Source organism: Lithobates pipiens, unplaced genomic scaffold (assembly GCF_037356315.1).
Source record: "Lithobates pipiens isolate NorthernLeopardFrog02 unplaced genomic scaffold, aLitPip1_a1.2 Scaffold_27, whole genome shotgun sequence".
NCBI lineage: Eukaryota > Metazoa > Chordata > Amphibia > Anura > Ranidae > Lithobates > Lithobates pipiens.
In genome coordinates, this window is record NW_027507788.1 from 167,642,097 (window position 1) to 167,660,363 (window position 18,267).

Below are 18,267 nucleotides of genomic sequence, written 5' to 3' on the forward strand. Positions count from 1 at the left end.
GTAAGGAAAGACACAGTCTGTCAGAACTGCAGAGAGTCAGAAAGAGACAGCCTGTCAAAGTTGCAGAGAGTCAGGTGTGAGTAGAGAGACAGACTGTGATAGGTGCAGAGTGAGAAGAGATTATGAGAGATGCAGAGAGTGAGGAGAGAGACAGACTATCAGAGATCCAGCAAGAGGGAAGAGAGTGCAGACAGAGGTGTGTAGGAGGCAGGCACAGAGGTAATGAGACAGCCCCCTCCCTGCATTCACACAATGTGATCCGGGAGAAATCACACAGCACACTGATTGACAGCTGGAGACTCCTAAAAAGGGAATTGCTATGAAGTTTATATAGAGGGGAGTGGAGAGGACAGCACAGAGTCACCCGGATCCCCCAGCATGCACTGCCAGGCCGAGCTCCGGCTCTCCTCCCCAGGACAAATCAAGGCTGCCAGGCGGCGATACAAATCTTTTATGATCGATGAGATTCTATCCAAGGAGACGTGCGATTACTTTGAGAAGCTTTCACTGTATTCTGTGTGTCCTTCCCTGCTGGTCCGACCCAAACCCCTGCATTCGTGCCCCGGTGAGTGCCTGCTGAACTACATACACATACCACACTCTGCCTAGTTCATCTTACTCTGCCTATAGTGTTAGAGTAACAGTGCCTGGGGTCACCTATCAACTGCAGACACTGAAATCTTCTTCTCCCTGTCTGGATGTTTCCACCTCTCTGCTCACTTCTTATATTGGTACTTTACACAAAGAGGTGTATTTTTTTGGAAGGGGAATAAAAGGTGACAACAAACAGCAGTGTATGACAACTGTATACAGAGACAAGCAGACTGCGCTATGAACACACACCTTCTAGAGACAATATTGGGTGGCACAGTGGTGTAGTGGTTAGCACTCTTGCCTAGCAGTAGCAAGGGTTGCTGGTTTGAATCACAACCATGACACTACCTGCCTGGAGTTTGCATTTTCTCCCTATGCCTGCGTGGGTTTCCTCCAGGTACTCCGGTTTCCTCCCACACTCCAAAGACATGCTGGCAGGTTAATTGGCTTCTGTCTAAAATGGCCTTAGTATATGAATGGGAGTTAGGGACCTTAGATTGTGAGCTCCTTGAGGGTAGAGGCTGATGTCAATGTATATGTAAAGCGCTATATAAGTAGTATATAATATTGTACTGATATGATTTATTTGATATGTTGCTGCACCATGGTACACATCCTGCCATAAATAATGTCATAATTTTGGCTGATGTATACTTGATGTAATCTACATACACTATATTGTGTAATACAGGGGTCAGCAACCTAAGTCATGGGAGTTACCACAGTGGGCACACAAAGCCCATTTCAGTAGCACAGAAGAAAATTATTTGATATTTCTTATTAAAACATAACTGTAGTAAAGTATCATCTAGGCTGCAAAGGCATTACAGTTTATTCTAGTAATTATAAAAAGAAAATAGTTATATAAAAAAAATTAACAGTAATATTCTGCATGCGCATGCTCCTTGCTGAGCAGCTGCGTGCCTAACAGCTCTTACACATTACAGACTTTGTGTGAAGCGACTCATTGTTTTTTTTTTTTTTTTTTTTATCAGTCCAAAAAGTTGGAGGAGCAAATCTGTGCTTACCTCTGAGTGGATGGAGATTGAGGAGTTTAAAATACACCAGACTGAGCTGGCTCAAAACTTCTTCACTTAGGACATTTAAATGTAACCAGCAGCATCCATTGTGGCCTGTTGTGGGAGTATAATTCATGAATTTGGCTTGCTATTAACAGTACAACTGTGAGTGCAAATATTTAAAAATAAAAACTACGGCTACACTATTGTTCACTGGCATGTCGGTCCCATGCTTGTAAACTGACACCTAATGTGGAAAGGGTTGCCGACTCCTGGTGTGGACGGGGATAGAGTCATAATACATCAATGAGAGTTTCTAAGTCACTTCACTTTCTAAGTAATTTCTAAGTTACACACCCCTCAGCAGAGAGGAAACCATTGTAAAAATCAATGGGGGTTATTTACGAAAGGCAAAACCACTTTGCACTACAAGTGCAAACTACAAGTGCAAAGTGCACTTGGAAGTGCAGTCCCTGTAGATCCGAGGGGGACATACAACAAAAAAAACAAAAAAAAACAGTATGTTAGCTTCTCCTCATTTCAGATCTACCCCTCTAATTTACAGCGACTGCACTTACAAGTGCATTTTCAAGTGCACTTTGCACTTGTAGTGCAAAGTGGATTTGCCTTTCGTAAATAACCCCCAATGACTCGAGAAATCACACACACTTTGGGGTTAATTTACCAAAGGCAAATAGATTGTGCACTTTTGCAGTTGATCCAAAGCTTAGTAAATGAGGTAAAGCTTCACTTTGCAAAGAACAACCAATTACTTGCGAGGAAAATAAAAAAAACAATATTGCACATGATTGGATGATGGAAGCCAAAAGAGCTCTCCCTTATTTACTCTCTTTAACCTCTGGAGCAAATGCACTTTCAAAAGATCGCAGTAAATTTGACTTTAGTAAATCAACCGCTTTAGGTTCTGGTCTTTGTACTTTGTAGGTTGTAATTTAGGGTAATAGCTGAAATTTGGAACAGCACACATATTTATTATTATCTGCTTGGATGGCATTAGTCTGAGTCCTTGGTCTAGTTTTACTTGCCTGGAGGGGTTCCTGCCTTGGACACATTTAATGGTAGCACTATAACACTTTCAAGTGTCAGCCCCTGATGTCCCTGCTCTATCTGGCTTCCTACCTGTGTATATTATATACAGTGCACATCATATGGAGGTATATAAGATCAGATTATTTTCTGGCCTTGGAAGGTGTTCTTTGATTTTTTTGCTAAAACTTTAACAGCCCATTATTACATCCAGTATTTGCCAACTTCTCTTATTGTGGTTTAGTTTATCTCTGACAAGTGTGTCTACCCCAGCAACAAACCCTTATGCTTTTTATTAACTAAAATTAACTGACATTAATTAATTTAAATTTTAATTATGCTTTATTGTTTTCTGATACAGTTTAATTGCAATCAATTTTAAGGAGCAGAAGTACCCCTTGAACTTGTACGAAGTACCTCTCTGAGATATATATATATATATATATATATGTATATATATATATATATATATATATATATATATATATGTATGTATATATATATATTTTTTTTTTTATAAAGTCTTCTGGACAAACAATTGTCATGTTTTTGTACATATATATTATAGATTATAGTTGAATATATAGTTATTTCTTACCGGTGACTGCAAAGCCTGTATGTCACTTGTGTTTGTAAGATGTAATTCTTTTGAAATGGATCATAAGATGTATAAATGTGACATAAACGGATGCATTCTGACTATATACATTCTACCTGTAAAAATGTCAATGAATAAAATCTTCCTTGACTGTGAAAATCAGTTTTCAATGCATTTTCAAAGTCCAACCCTACAATTTCATTGTAATATCACTGTTGGTTTCAGTCTAGACCCAAACCCCAAATTTCAAATATAATTCCACTGGTGGGTTCTGTCTAAGGTGCAGATCTGGTAATTTAGTAAAAAAGAAAAAAAAATGGCCAGAGTCAACGGACTGTTTTGTCATTTTTCCGCTGTCTCTTTGCAAAAGTCTCCGATCTATTAAAAATCCATAAAGTATATGAATGAGCGAGGGAGAAAAAAGGCATAGACGTATAGCACAACACTGAAAACAAGACCAATAATATAGAACAAAGCTGAGAGGGATTTTCCTTATCTTCGTGTATTCATAAAGGTCTAATTATATACAGAGCAAAATTCACTTTTATTCTCCTTATTTTTGGAATTCACAAAACAACTTTACAATTTTCAGCTCATTTGCACCATAATTTTTCCAATAAGAAAACAGGCCAGGGAGATCCATTTTGTGAGTTAAACTTTGTCAATTATTTAAAAAACAATTACACCTCACATACAAAATTTATTGATGGATGTAGGCTAGGGATTTTTTATTTTTCAAAGTTTATAGATTTTTTTTTTCAGCAAGTCTAATACTTTTATGACATTGCAACATTTCATCTAGAATTTTTAAACTGAAACTTTTTTTTTTTGGATAAAAAACAGGGCAAAATCAGAGCGAGGTACGATTAAACAAATGCAGCTATGTTACCAAACTTTACACAAAGTACATTTGAACGACAGAGATCTGAATGAAAGGTTTATATAGTCAGGAGAGCAAGAAAGTTCACACAAAGTTGTGTATGAGACAATGAGAGCTATTTACTAAAACTAGAGAGTGCAAAATCTGCACAGAAACCAATCAGCTTCCAGGTTTTATTATCAAAGATTAATTGAACAAGCTGAAGTTAGAAGCTGATTGGCTACCATGCACAGCTGCATCGCATTCTGATAGTACCAGTTTTAGTAAATCTCCCCCAATATGACAGTTTTACAGACAAGCTATCCCCCCTCCTTCCCACAGAACTTTATGTATGATATATAGGATCCATTCACATGATGACCATATACATTCTAATTTGGCAGCCAAAGACCCTTATTTTTATAGATATTTGTTTGCAGAATCTGATAATTTCTTCCTTCGAGCTAACACTCTATTTGCTTGCACAGAATACTGGGGGAGGTCAGGCGGAGGATGTAGACTGGTGGAGGGCTGCTGAAACATATTTATGGGCTGAGCATTTTATGAGACTTGTTGAATGAAAAGAGACTTTTGGACAGTAAAAACCATCAGTGCACAATTGGGCTTTTGTGTGAGGGAACATTTGTGTATTTTCACAATGCAGCCTGTCAAAGCAATGAATGGTTGGCATGGACTAGAAGTTCACAATACTGGACAGTTTTATTGTCATTATATGCCCAGCTGACAGAGATCTGCTACAGGGTTACACCAACATTATGGCAGCAGAAAGAAATACTTTCATGGCTGACAGATAAGAATTGTTTTAAGGAATCACTCAGAATTTTGATTGTTTCCTTTTAAAATTTGACATAAAACATTAGTGAAGAGATATTAGGAAAAACAAATCGCTGTATAAGATAAAACCATCAAAACCCGCAAAACTAAAACTGAAAAGCATGAAAACTGTATAAACATCTTGTCTCGCCAATATGAAAAGGTTTAGTATTAGGTGGGCTCTCGGATAAGACAATTAAAATATTTATATTTATGATAATTGAAGTGTAGATCTACCCGCATTTTTTCAAACATGACTTTGTTATAAAATCATCACTAATATGCAAAAATAACCACATTTATAGAATTCATTCTAATCTGAGAATTAAACATCGAAACTGGATTTGAATGTGTTCATATGTTATCTTCAATGGGATCTCTTAACTTGACATAACATATACAAATGTCATCACTGGAGCATTGCCCCTTCCTGATATCAAAGGCAGTGTTAACAATTTTGATTAGTTATTGAAAGATAACTTAAAGTAAATATTTACATAATAAAAATATTGCAGATCCAGAATTTCACTAACTAGACAAATAACATTTTTGCTGACTTTTTGAATCCAGATTTCTTCTACAGTTAAGAATTTAACTCCAGTTGCCGCTATTTTAAAGACTATTCTGCTTTCTGCAACATAAGGCACAACAATGGCATCACAATATTTGCTTTAAATAAGGAAGCAAAATATTTAGCTGCAGTGTATACAAAAGGAAGTATAATTGTATTGGAATATAATGAGTTATATAAACATTAATATGCATTTGTTTGCCAAAAAAGAAGTAGAAACAAATCATGCAGACTCTTCTATATATAAAATATTTTTTTTGTAAAACCACAGAACTGATATCAAAGTAAAATATCCCTAACTGATGTTTATATAGTATTTTTCTAATTTATAAGATAAAATAAGTTTTATATTAATTGATATCATGCATTTTTATAAATTATTTAATTATATTCATATAAACAGAAATAATGTGATTCTTACTGGACACAGCAGAACTAGCATAGGCAGTATGTTAAGGGTAATATTCTGCACTTTATTACTATATTCTTCATGCCATTTCTTTCCCATTTCATACAAAGAGCTTAGTTAAATAATTACAACTAATCCATCACAGTAGAAAACAAGATTTATTGACATAACTGATATGTCTCTTATCAACAAAATCTGCAAAGATCCCAAAACATCCGACTCCACCTAGAATCCTCTTGTAAGAATACGCGATCCCTCAGTGCAATACTCTTCATTGCTGATAACCATAACTTTAATAAATGCAATCCGGTATCACCCTAAATTATTTTGGACGTGACATTTTACACTTCTCAAGTCTTAAATTCAACTGTGTGTTTATATTTTTTTAGAAAAGAAAGTATGCAAAAACCCAAATTTAGAAAACTATTTTTTCTACAGCCACGCATGAATATCATATATTCATATTAAAAATGGCTTCTTCTAATGTATTTGTTGGCAATCTACATTTAAAACAAATAAATAAAAGGACACTGAGAACATTGATTGGAAATGTTAGGAAACATTAATGAATATTGTGAAGAAGCAGTAATTCATTACTACAAGCATACAAACATTACACAAACATAATAGTCCCTTGTGAACTCAGCGGAATTAGAAGACTTGTCTACTTCTATTTAATGTCAGCTCTTTTAATTATTTACTCATTTGCCCTTAAATCCTTCATATTATACAGACAGTTATCATATAGATTACAAAAACTGTATTCAGTCTGGAATAAAACTGACTGCCATATGACAGCAACAGAATAAATTCTAAATTGATCAATTTGTTAGTAAATAATATTAGAATAGTAATAAACGTTAAAATACTGTAAATTGTGTACTGTAAGTAAATAATACTGTAAATAAAGCCTAATATATGTATTTATATTAAAGAACAAAGATCATAATTGTAATATTCATAAAATATGAATTGAGCAGATCCATATTTCAGGAATGACCATCGTACCATTCGCTATTAAACCTAATTCTAACCTTTAAAACTCAAGCCAGCGAGGCTCCTAATGGATTTTGTTGCACATTAATAAGATTTTTATTTTATTGTAGAATTCCTTGCTACAAAATATAAAATACCGTCAATGATAAAATCTTCTCACAGCAATATTTAACGTGACCTTTACTAAAAGTAGCATGCTCCATATAATAGCATGGATGAGGTCCATAACGTGCTAACAAATATGAGATCCCTCTGTCAGTGGCAGCTGCTGGCTGGCACTGTTTTGTTCTTGTAATGAACTGCAGACTGTACAGAGATGTGTCCCACACAACATGCCCTAAAAAATGTTTGATTTATGTCACCCACTGGGTAGGGTATGGAGGGCAGCAATTCTTGGAGGCTATACTTATATCACATTATTTATTTCCAGTATCTTGTGAGCATTGAACTCTGGTTTTAGTGCTTTATTAGGAGATTTAGAGCACTACCCTTTGGGAGGACAGAGAAGACGTGGTATAAAGTCTGTTTTTACATTTTATGGGGCTGAAAACAACACAGGCTTCTATTTCTAGAACTACATCAATAGGCTGCAGATTAGTCTGTGCCACAAAAGTGCACTTTGCTGGTAATGCAAATCCCCCCCCCCCCCGACAGAAAATACAAGTGCAGAAAAAATGACAAACCAAAAGTGGCTGTTTTAACTTAAAATGTATTTGCACATAATTGGGTGTCCAAAATCCACATAAGTTGTCTTTGACAAGAGGAAAATATAACCCCATTATGAGGCCATCCATACACAAGCAAACTTATCATGAATCACAATGAAAGATCTGCCAACTGCTTTAGTTATTGTCCTCAAGCTACCAAACACCACATTTATCCCAACACACTTTAAAAAAACAGTTGCCTGTTACCATTCTTGATGAAGGGTGATCAGTAAATACAGAGTAGGGGGGGATGGGACTTTATTGGTGCAATTAGTACAAGGACATACCAAATTGAATAAAATCACAATTTATTGAAGTTACAAGGGTACATAAAAACCATATTATACAATACATGAACAGCTTTATGGTCATTCAAGACATGTTATTGTAGCTCCTATAGTTGTTCCCACATCTTAATTCTACATGTTCCACCTTATGGCTTCCTCAGGAACCAACGTGGTTTTGTGGCTACTATGAATGAACAGAAAGTGATTTACAAACAATACATGTAATGTTATATCATTAAATACCAACACCATACATAACGTTACAATAAATTGAATATATGAATGCATCTTATCCATTGGCAAGAGTTCGCTAAATGGAGTCATACCTCAGTGATAGAATGTAAAATTCAGTTATTGCCATGCACACACAAATAGGAGTCTGTCCATAAAGCTGTTCACCTATTGTATAATAATATTTTTATGTACCCTTGTAACTTTAAAAAAATGTGATTTTATTCAATTTGGTATGTCCTTATACTAATTGCACCTATAAAGTCCCATCCCCCTACTCTTTATTTTCTTTATATCCTTATGGGGACGTTGGTGCGGTAACACACTTAAAGCGGGATTCCACCCTAAAGACAGGTATTTACACCCACTTCCGGGCATAGACTCCCGTGGGAGTCTACACCATTTCCTGCCCTGCCGCGCTGTCTGCTGGGAGACACACGGGTCCCAGTGACAGCGCGGAGATTTCCTATTGCACGGCGTGACTCGCGCATGCGCAGTAGGGAACCGTGAAGTGAAGCCAATTCGCTTTACTTCCTGATTCTCTCACCTAGAATGGTGGCGGCAGCAGCCGAGAGCCGAGCGATCGATCGGCCTCGGCTGCCGGCATCGCTGGAACCCGGGACAGGTGAGTGTCCATTTATTAAAAGTCAGCAGCTGTAGTATTTATAGCTGCTGGCTTTTAATATTATTTTTTTTTGGTGGAATCCCTCTTTAACTACATATAGAAGGGTGATCAGTATTTACACAAAAACATTTTCAGTCATGTTGGAAAATCCTTCCTGTCAATACTGCAGAATTCCTTATTACTCCAAGCTCAGGGCACAGACACATCAGACAGTTTTTTTTCAGTATCTGTACAGACATCCTTTGGGTCAACAATCAACAAAGCTAGGTACATCATAACTATTTTAGGAAAATGCATACAATTTTTGTAAAACGAGTGTTTCTTCCTACACTGTCACATATACAGTACGATAGACATAGACCATCTGACTGCCAATGGTGGTGAACTATTGTTTGGATTGGTTAATTTGTACAAAGTAGTCAGCCGTGTATCCAGTGCATTGAAGATCATTTGATAGATATTTCCAGTTATACTTGGTCACTGCTGTTGTTTTGGTTGTAACTGCTGTTCATAGTCATCTCTCTGTTAGAAACATTAGTCTGTACTGTAATTCTCGGTTCACACTGAGGCAGCTTGAAAGTGGCCTGACTCTGAAGCTGCCCCACACAGCGCGACTTCAGTGTGGCTTGCAAATGACTTTTTTAAATAGAAGTCAATGCAAGCTGCTCCAAAGTCGCCCCCCAACTGGACAGGAACCTTTTTCTAAGTTGGAGCAACTTGAATCACTCCAATTAGAACGGTTCCATTGCACTGAATTAAGCGCGACTTGTCAGGCGGCTTAGTTGTCTGACAGGTCGCCCCAGTGTGAACCGAGCCTAAGGGGTTGATATGCTAAGGGGAAATAGACTGTTCACTTTGAAAGTGTAGTTGCACTCTGCAAGGGAATTATCCCCACAGCTTAGTGAATGTGTTGAAGCTTCACTTTGCAAACAATACCCAATCACATGCAAGGAAAACACAAGAAAAAAAAAAGCATTTTTACTTGCACATGATTGGATAATGGAAGTCAGCATAGCTTCATTTATTTAATAATCTTTGGAGCAAATCCCCTTACAGAGTGCAACTTCACTTGCAAAGTGAACAGCCTGCTTGCTTTTCAGTAAATCAACTCCTATATGCCCAATCTAAAGCTGGCCATACATTATACAATTTTCTTATTCAATTTCCTTCAACTACGTAGAGCAAGGGCTTGCCTGACTGCGTACAAATTGAAAGTGTTTAGGTTTGACCTCCTATTATATGGTTTAAATTAAATTTAAAGGAACATTTTACAAGAAAATTTTATAATGTATGGCTAGCCTTAGTTCAATTATTGTTAAAGATGCTCAGATTGGTCAGATCAGTAGAGGATTGAAAATGAAAGATTTAAGGTAGCATTACTGGTACTGTACTGTGGATACCAAAATAGTATGTATGTGCCATGTCCTATTGATTAGAGATACTACTGGAGAGAATAGTACTGGACTTTATAGACACTGAGATACACAAAGTTACAATTTTAACATTTTTATTGCAAATGTAATTTAAAAGAGAAAGTTTGTCTGATTTGTTTCTTTTAAATTCAATTTGTAATAAAAATGCCTATAAAGTCCAGTATTAATCTCCCCAATAGTATCTCAGATTAGTAGTGGAATCAGCGTGTGCTTGTTCAGCCAAGGTAGAATGTAACAGGAAAAAATTTGAATGGCTCCCCCGCAGCCCTTATCAGTCATATCTCACCAGGTCAAACAACTAGTGTGATTACTTAAGCCTAGTTCACACAGTGATATTATCGGACGAAATGATCTTCTCCATATCGAAAACGAATAGGTTACTAAAGTAGGAAAATTCTCGTACGACAGAATAAACTTTCGGAAGTGATGTAATGTGTTGTAGTGTGTTTGTATTGTATTTTCGGATGAAATCTGTACTGATTAAGCAAAAATGGTCCAATCTGGATCTGTGGGAGAATTTTTTTTGTGTTTGTCACTTTGGTAAACTTTGGACGAAAGCTGTGTACTAACTATTAGATTATTGTATGATCGCTTCAAAAGTGGTGTTTGTTTGTATGTTATTCTGATTGTTTGTACCGGGTTTTACACTTCTATTAGCCAGTAGGGTCGAGGAAATCATGTAAGCTTAAAATACAGTGAGGTACAATTCACTATGTTAAACAAGCTGCAACAAAATGAGAATCTTTGACGTCACCAAATCTAAAACATACATGCAACTACAATCCGATGATAGAATAGATAAATGGCAACAGTAACTTCTAAAACAAACACCATAAATTTGGTACAATTCAGTAAAAAAATAAAGATACATTGCAGAGGAAAAACTGAAGAATTTCTCAACTATACAGAGCTAATAGCTCAAATATACAAGTTGAACATAAAAACACAGACAGAAAATATACTGCTAGTTACTAAAGGAGCGCCAGGCTCTGCTACAGAACTGACCTGTCTTTATAATGATACTGTGTTCAAGGACACCAACTTGCTACATTCACCATAATAAACTGTTTTTAATTTCTTGTTTTAAAATTGTCCGGGACGTTCTATGAAGGGCTTAGGAAAGAAAATTGGTAATGGTAATGCACATTTATTTTTTGTCACAATTAAGCAGATTACCAGCATACCAGTTTTTGCAACCAGTAATGTGCCATCTTACAAACAATCAGGTTTAAAAAACTGTTCCTATATATGTATGTATGTACATATGTTCAGCCACATGACAGATTTCAGACCTCTTCTGTTTTATTTATTATAATAAAGTCCACAATTGGCTAAAACATCAAGTTCTGGAATGATAGACAAAACCTGATGTTATAAGATTCATGTTTACGCTTCTAGATTTTCCCCCTGTGTTCAGAGGTGTACATCCGTACCTGTACGCATGCATATGCTTGGATCTGTATTTACCACCATACAGCTTCATCCTGTCATTGATTTACATAGACAACAGCTGTGACTCCCGGGCACAGAAATACAGCTGGTATTTACACTGTATGGCCCTCTGCGCCCATATGCTTCATTGCCCACCAGTTCTACCAGTACAATTTATTTTGCTAAATCATGAACAAGGGAGAATTACATGACCCAGAGGCAGGAAACACAAAAATGATTTTTTTTTTAACTTAAAGAGTCATGTGGTCCTACATGAGTCCTAGGTGATCAGTGTTTACTTCAAACATCCAATGATGTGTAAGGAAGTTCATAAATTTGAAATGCAGTTTCACATGATTGGGTGGTTGAAGTACCCAGAAGTTCCTGGGCAAATGAGAAATCCTCCTATTTTTGGAAATAAAGAGTTCTGTCAACCTGTCAGCATGCATTTCTTAGTCTTCAGCAAAATCTTGTGATGAAAAAATTATTTATCATTAACATTTGTCTTGATGGAGGCTTTAAATGTATTTATACTTTGTATACAATTTATACATGATAAACTGTATAAAGCCTGAATAAGGGATCCAAGAAATCACAAAATCTTGCATATTTAATTAGCTTGTTAGCCAATAAAGGGTATCACTTATATTTAGCCAATAAAGGGTATCACTTATACACCACACTTTCTCCGTACAATAGAAAACACATTTCCTTTTTTATGCCATTATTTAGCAAGTATATTTGAACTAATCATACGGGCTGATTTACAGGCATACTCCACTTTTAAGTACGCAATGGGGTTTATTTACTAAAGCTGGAAAGTGCAAAATCAGGCTCACTTCTGCATAGAAACCAATCAGTTTCTAGGTTTTATTACCAAAGCTTAATTGAACAAGCTGGAGTTAGAAGCTCATTGGTGGGGTATGCATGTACTGAAGGAATGAAGAATCTGCACTTTATGAAAGTGAATATTTAGCTTAAAGAAGTAATAAACACAACAGCAAACATTTCTTATATTATGGATTGCCAATTCTTAGATGTTATGGCTGCATTATTTTTTTTAGGGCTTTCTTTCCTTTGTTTTCACGTGGTAATCTGGCCAGTAAGTCTGTTGTTTTTATTTTTTTAAAGCGTTTATTCATTTATGTAAGACCTTTATCCCAAAAACTGTTTGTTGTAACTGTTTAAAAAGTGTGAGATGGAGTTCAGCTCCAATTTGTTAGTGTATGTAAATCTGCTAGTACATGTAACGTCCCCGTCCCCCCCTAGACTGACAATGCTGCCATACACTGTCCTCCTTCAGAGTGGGGGCACTCTAATACAAGAGCTGTATTACTGGTTGGATCACTAGCTGAAAATAAAAGGGGGGGGGAAGCAACCACCACACTGAATAATGGAAAAGCTGCTATATATATATATATATATAATAGTTTTTGTTTTGGGTTTAAACCTGCTTTAGGGTTGACCTGCATTCACTTCAATGATCCAATTTTCCTAGCAAAATAATCTGTTTTTTTTTTTGTTTTAGTTCCTTTGCACAAAGTAAACAAAGCTTCCCATATTTACTAAGCTATATGAACATTCTCTACTGCTCTAGTATATAAATCTCATATATTCAACATTTCTTAATCATTCCTTAACGTTTTTTATATTTAAAAGAAATGTCCTATAATCTTTTCTTTCTAGTGTCACGGAGAAGCTGTCTGTAAACCAACCCACACTATAACTGGGAACCATTTATACAAACACAGTGTTGTTGCCACATCAGTCACTGGCTGTTCTCACTAGTAATCCCCAGTGGGCAGATCTTACATATAAGGTTTATATGCTATAAAACAATACATTTTTTTAAACTGCCAATAGTAATCTTACATCCAGGTTAATGAACAGACATATGAGGTAGCCTATTCCAAAGCCATACACAACTAAACAATCATTTTGTTGAACACAGACCTTCTGATAACCTGACATTTCAGGAAAATGGCCACAATGAAGGTCACATTTCTATAATGCACCAACATATTGTATATTTAGTGCCTTTGGCTCCGTACATTCTGGTGTAGTGAAACCGGATCTCATCCAAATGTCAGCAAATCAAGTCACAGGCACAATTCTAATTGTATATCCAGAATAAGGTGCTAACAAATGAACACCCCCCCATAATATACTGTGAGTTGTCAGTCTGGTTGACAGGCACATATAATGATGTCCGGTCGGACACACAAAGAAATGCTAATTGAGGATTTAAGTGTGACTGTGGCAGTGCTAGAGATAGAGAAGCAGGTGTGTGTGTGTCAGCACATCTATATATGTATAATGAAATGGAATTATGAAATACATCCATATCTTATGGGGGAAGATGGTCAGTATATGAGCAGATAGGATTTCATCATCTTCATTTTACATAATGTGGAAATCTACATGAATAAAATACATTCATTTCACTATGCACCAGGGAAGTCACAAATCATCTTCTAATAAGTCATACATTAAAGTTGAACACCAACCTATCACCTATGTACACTGTTGATATACAAATATCCAGACTGGTTTACCTACCACAATATTTGCAATTCTGTTCAGCCTTTCTTGTGTTTCATATTCTCCTACCACACTATATAGGAGGGTAACTTCACCATTTACAGCAGGGGTAGGCAACCTCGGCCCTCCAGCTGTGTTGAAACTACAAGTCCCATGATACACTGCAAGACCCTGACAATCACAGGCATGACTCCTAGAGGCAGAGGCATGATCGGATTTGTAGTTTCAAAACAGCTGGAGTGCCGAGGTTGCCTTCCCCTGATTTACAGCATAGAGTGCTGTACCTTCTTGTGTCCCCTCCACACAGCTCATTGTTCTATAAATGAGCATCATCACATTAGTGAGGTCCTCCACCTCTGTTCCCCCTCCAGTAATCAAACTAAAATTCAGCTCATTCATCCCCCAATGCCTGAAACATCTTAGAATGATGACAGTACAATAAATTCCTATTCCTTACAACTGTGTAACTTTCCACTATTGGTCTGACATCTGAGAAGATAAAATAAAGACGGATTTCCAGTAAATATGCTAGAAGTATTTTAAAAACATTTTTTAAATTTTTTTTATGAATGCCAACTGACTCAAGGGTCGATTTTATATTTAATTTGTGTTTTCTTTAATAAAACAAAAGTCATTACGAAGTTATAGGAGTTATAGGGAGGATTAGCATCCCTCCAGATAAGAAGCATTTCCATAAGAGCTATAACACACAGCAGTTATGATATGGCCTCTTTTAAATCAAGATAAAGTGCAAAAAAATGTACTTTGTAGGCACCAATTATAAAAAAATTTAATTACATAATAGTTTAACAAAAGGGAGAAAATAAATTATTTGGGACTTTAAATGAGGTAATAGGGGCCGTTCACATCCCCTCCTCCATCCCGATTTAATATTTAAAAAGAAAAGAGCAACAGGCGGGACTTTATATGAGACACACGGGAGCAGAAGCATAAAATTTGGTAAAAAACAAGTTTTTAATAAATACAAGTAATCATATATTTACATGTTATTGCACAGTCATAAATTAGTATTTTCTATTTCATCAATATATACACATTCCAACAAGGACTTAATAGTAAACATATGAAGAGCTTGTTTTTTACCAAATTTTATGCTTCTGCTCCCGTGTGCCTCATATAAAGTCCCGCCTGCTACATAATAGTTTATTAAACACATCATGGTACAAACAATCACATTTAAAAACTTTTTTGCAATAAAAAATGCAAAACTGTCATCTCTCTAAAACAAAAATGCATGACATTATACATCATTGTAATCCTGCAAACATGATGTAGTGTGCAAGAAATAAATGCTCTACATGTTTCGCAATTGAATGCTTCTTCAGGAGATTATTAATTGTTCTTGGAAATAATGATAGAGTATGTCTCAATAGGACCCAGGTCCTGATATAATATTAGACACAGTATTAAACTAAGATATAACCAATAACCAATATAGATAGACATATAGATATAGATATAACCAATCAGCAACAAAGCCTGACACTATTAATGGTCAGCATACAAATGTAAAGCCAGACTGTCAGTTCAACAGACAGACATAGTTGCATCCTAGCACACCTGACAGGCAGCCCACAACACAAGTGTGAAGAAGCTCATTAGCAGGCGGTATGGTAAAAATAACATAGATTCATTCAGTATATGTTTAACAGCTGAATATTGAGATAGAGCTGATAGGGAGGTCAGGAAACAGACCCTCACCAGAGAAGGATGCCATAGGGATGATATGGCCTCTGATTACCTTATGTTAAAACTTATAAAAGAGTAAAAAACAATGGGGTTATTTACGAAAGGCAAATCCACTTTGCACTACAAGTGCAAACTACAAGTGCAAAGTGCACTTGGAAGTGCAGTTGCTGTAAATCTGAGGGGTAGATCTGAAATGAGAGGAAGCTCTGCTGTTTTTTATTTTCCTTGCATGGCTCGCTTAGATTTACAGCTCTCTTACAATTTCAAGTGCAATTTGCACTTGTAGTTTGCACTTGTAGTGCAAAGTGGATTTGCCTTTCGTAAATAACCCTCATAGTGATCATGTCTGTTGCATCCTGTCTATTGGCTCATCTGAAGCCCTGGTGACTAGACCTGCTTTTGTAGTTTTGGTATTTGTTGCTGTACAGAGCAAGAACCCTATAACTGCCCTGCTTACCAAAATGATTTTCATTTTTTTTTTTAACATTTAAAGGTTTTTATGAAGTAGACAATTTGAATAAATACCCTACATGTATTTTTTATTATAAGCAAACAAAATGAAAAAAATTGGCACTGTTAGCATGCTTAACCACTTGAGGACCGCCGTATTGCCATTGTACGTCAGCACAATGGCACAGGCAGGCATAATCACGTACATCTACGTGATTGCCTTCCAGCGGGTGGGGGGTCCCATCGGACCCCCTCCCGCTGGATACGGCAGTCCGATTCGGTCCAGGAGCGCTCCGTGAAGAGGGGATGGCCGTTCGTTTTCGGCCACCCCCTCTGGATCGCTCCTGGCCAATGAGAAGCTTCCTCCCCTGTGTATTGTTTACACAGGAAGGAGGAAGTGATGTCATTCTCCTCGGGGCGGTCTTTTTGACCGGACTACGAGGAGAAGAGTAAAAGTAAGTCTGCACGAACACTACACTGACATGTAGGTACACACAGGCACACAAACCCCCCCCGATCCCCCCCCGATCTCCCCCCGATCCCCCCCCCGCCCCCCCTCCCCCCCCAGTCACAGTGTCACTGATTGCATTGATCATTTCTTTACTGATCAATGCATTCAGTGTCAGTTGTGACAGTAAAAACTGTCAGGACAGTTAGTGTTAGGTCCAGGGTAGCCCCCTATCACCCCCCAATAAAGATTTAACCCCCTGATTGCCCCTAGAGTTAACCCTTTCACCCCCTTTTGCCAGTGTCACTAAGCGATCATTTTTCTGATCGCTGCATGTGTCGCTAGGTAGCTAGTTATTTTTTTAGGTTCACCGCCAGGTTTTTATATCGCTAGGTACCCCGATATACTACCCAATAATGTTTTTAACCCCCTGATTGCCGCTAGTTAACCCTTTCACCCCCTTTTGCCAGTGTCACTAAGCGATCGTTTTTCTGATCGCTGCATTAGTGTCGCTACAGTCGCTAGGTAGCTAGTTATTTTTTTAGGTTCACCGCCAGGTTTTTATAGCGCTAGGTACCCCGATATACTACCCAATAATGGTTTTAACCCCCTGATTTCCGCTAGTTAACCCTTTCACCCCCTTTTGCCAGTGTCACTAAGCGATAATTTTTCTGAACGCTGCATCAGTGTCGCTAGTGTCGCTAGGTAGCTAGTTAACTAGGCTCCCAAAAAGTCCCCCACATGTGGTATCCCCGTACTCGGGAGAAGCAGCAGAATTTATTTTGGGGTGTAATTTGACTTCTGCCCATAGCATGTGTGAACAATATATCATTTAGTGACAACTTTGTGCAAAAAAAAAAAAGTTTGTAATATTCCCGCAACTTTTGGCAAAATATAAAATATTCCATGGACTCAACATGCCTCTCAGTAAATAGCTTGGGGTGTCTACTTTCCAAAATGGGGTCATTTTGGGGGGTTTTGTGCTATTTTGGCATTTTATGGCCTTCGAAACTGTGATAGGTAGTGAGGAGTTAAATCAAAAATTTGCACCCTTAGAAATCCTGAAGGTGGTGATTGGTTTTCGGGGTGCCGTGCGCGACTAGACTCCCAAAAAGTCCCACACATGTGGTATCCCCGTACTCGGGAGAAGCAGCAGAATGTATTTTGGGGTGTCATTTCACATATAACCATGGCATGTGTGAGCAATATATCATTTAGTGACAACTTTTTGTAAAAAAAATTTTTTTTTTTTTTTTTGTCATTATTCAATCCCTTAGGACAAAAAAAATAAATATTCAATGGGCTCAACATACCCATCAGCAATTTCCTTGGGGTGTCTACTTTCCAAAATGGGGTCATTTGGGGGGGGATTTGTACTGCCCTGCCATTTTAGCACCTCAAGAAATGAGATCGGCAGTCATAAATTAAAAGCTGTGTAAATTCCAGAAAATGTACTCTAGTTTGTAGACGCTATAAC

At 37.2% G+C, this 18,267-nt stretch overlaps 1 protein-coding gene across 1 annotated transcript in view; it reads left to right on the forward strand.

The window, feature by feature from the left end:
* Window positions 1-244: 244 nt before the first annotated feature.
* BARX2 (BARX homeobox 2) overlaps window positions 245-18,267 on the forward strand; it is a 66,342-nt gene continuing 48,319 nt past the window's right edge. Inside the window, exon 1 of the mRNA XM_077457870.1 lies at window positions 245-565. Within this exon, the coding sequence (XP_077313996.1) occupies window positions 379-565 (187 nt within the window). The 5' untranslated portion in view covers window positions 245-378. The remainder of the gene's footprint in view (window positions 566-18,267) is intronic.